Here is a 2,500-nt window from a genome sequence, read left to right on the forward strand (position 1 = left end):
GTTTGTTTTATGTCTGACTGGTGCTTTAAGCAGAGAGAGTGTCAGGGCGTTGCTGTAATACTACACTAAACATGTTAATTTTGCTAATTAGGAACGACCTGACACTCTCTCTCACACACACACACACACACACACACACACACACACACACACACACACACACACACACACAGGTGCACACACATACACACACACACACACACATGCACACACACACACACACACACACAGGTGCACACACACACACACACACACACACACACACACACACACACACACACACACACACACACATACACACACAGTTTGTATTCAATATTCAATCTTCAATTAATTTCCTGTGACTCATCACATTTCATTCACACACACACAGACACACACATGAACAGAGATAGAAAGGTTTTCTAGACGTCTAAATATAATGAATTTGATAACAATTACAAATGTCACCACCTTATTTCCTGTGATTCATATATCTTATGAAAATGTGCGGGGACAGACGTGCACACACACACACACACACACACACACACACACACACACAGACACACACAGACACACACCAGTTTTCCTATCAGAAAATGAGATTTCATGGCTTGAGGCATGGCTTTAAATGAGTGTTTCAGGCCGCAGGGACATTTCATTTCAAGGGTCTGGCATCCTTGAGGCTCTTGTCCCTTAAAAAACATCAAGTTCTCTCCCTCATTCACTCTCCCGCCATTTCTCACCTTGTGTGTCTCTATCATTCCTCTCAGAGAGGCTGTCATGCCCCCCCTCCCTCCCCCCCTCCTGCTCTCTGTCTGAACATGTAGCACCAGAACCCATCAACATCAACAGAGCATCTCTCCGTCACTCCCTCTCTTCTCAGTGTGTGTCTGAGAGAGAGAGAGAGAGGGGCAGAGGAATAGAATGAGTGGGAAAGGAAGAGAGAGAGAAAGAGAGAGAGAGAGCAGGAGAGGAATAGAATAAGTGGGAAAGGAGAGAGAGAGAAAGAGAGAGAAAGTAGGAAAGGAATAGAACAAGTGGGAAATAGAGAGAGAGAGCGAGAGAGAGAAAGCAGGAGAGGAATAGAATGAGTGGAAAAAGGAGTGAGAGAGAATTAAAAGAAAGAGGCAGAGAGTGAAAGGGAATGAGAGATGGAGGGAGGGAGAGAGAGAAAGAGACAGAGTGAAAGAGAATGAGAGATGGAGGGAGAGTTGGATAACTCTTTGTCCTTGGCTACCTGATTGCATCATGCCGTGGCTGGCCAGCTCACTCTGCAAAGCTCCCCCCAAAAAGGGTAAAGCATTGGACCGCCGCCGAGAATCTGACCCACTGCAGATAAAGTCACCCGAGCACTCAGCCTGTGTGTGTGTGTGTGTGTGTGTGTGTGTGTGTGTGTGTGTGTGTGTGTGTGTGTGTGAGTGTGTGTGTGTGTGTGTCTGACTGTCTGCAGACTATGACACAACGGAGTGGACATGGTTTTCAGCTGTTAGAGGGAATTGGATAAGAAGGGCATAGCAGGCAGCATATATACCCAGAAGATGCTCCAAAACATTTTGAAATCACTTGTGTTGTGTTTTTTGAATGTTATTCTCTTTTGATGTGAGTCACTCTGGATGAGAGTGTCTGGTAAATGAATAAATGTAAATGTAAATGTTTTCAGGGAAACGTTAACGTTTGTTAAAAATACATACAACAATTAAGTGGTTGATACCAATATGTCGTTTATTGTAAATCACATGTTATGTTAAAGTTTAATATTGTATATCTCCGTGGTTTTTTTGTTTGTTTGTTTGTTTGTTTGTTTTTTAAAGGCGATGCTGAATGTAGTTTGTGGTTCATTTGTCTGTGATTAAGCCAGTCATGTCTTTTGTGTATGTATGGAAAACGTTCCCTTCAATCTTCACCTTATCTCTCTCCCTCTCTCGCTTTCTCTCTACAGATCCAGTGAGCCTCGATAACGGCTGAAAGAGCAACGACCTAGGTCCCTTTGCGGAAAGACCTCCCCCTCCCCACACACACACACACACACACACACACACACACCTCCGCTGCCCCATTTAACCCCAACACACACACCCACACCCACACACACACACATACTGATCGTGCCCATCTCCTCCTCCTCCACTCCGACTGGTAGCCCCATGTCCAGCCCCAGTAGCGGCAGCCCGGAGAGGGAGGGGGGCCCGATGGCGGTGGGCCGGCTGGAGAGCCTCTCGTCCCCCCCGGGGCTGGACGGCGGCGACCCCCCCTCCATGGGGAGCCCCGTGCTGAGCCCCGACTCGTCCTCGCACGACACCGCTCTCTCGGCGCCGGCCGCCTCGCCCGCCGACTCGGAGAACCTCAGCCCCGACGAGCTGGAGCTGCTGGCCAAGCTGGAGGAGCAGAACAGGTGAGGAGGGAGGGGGGGACCGGTTTGAGTGTGACACCAGAGCGGATGAGGGGACCAGTTTGAGTGTGACACCAGAGGAGATGAGGAGATCGGTTAGAGTGAGACACCAGAGCGGATGAGGGG

The 2,500-nt window shown here is 48.5% G+C and overlaps 1 protein-coding gene across 1 annotated transcript in view; it reads left to right on the forward strand.

Annotated features, from left to right (window-relative positions):
- The first annotated feature begins 2,075 nt into the window (after window positions 1–2,075).
- Window positions 2,076–2,500, forward strand: part of evi5l (ecotropic viral integration site 5 like) — a 53,817-nt gene continuing 53,392 nt past the window's right edge. Inside the window, exon 1 of the mRNA XM_062533354.1 lies at window positions 2,076–2,377. Coding sequence (XP_062389338.1) covers window positions 2,130–2,377 — 248 coding nt within the window. The 5' untranslated portion in view covers window positions 2,076–2,129. The remainder of the gene's footprint in view (window positions 2,378–2,500) is intronic.

This window comes from Sardina pilchardus, chromosome 1 (genome assembly GCF_963854185.1).
Source record: "Sardina pilchardus chromosome 1, fSarPil1.1, whole genome shotgun sequence".
NCBI lineage: Eukaryota > Metazoa > Chordata > Actinopteri > Clupeiformes > Clupeidae > Sardina > Sardina pilchardus.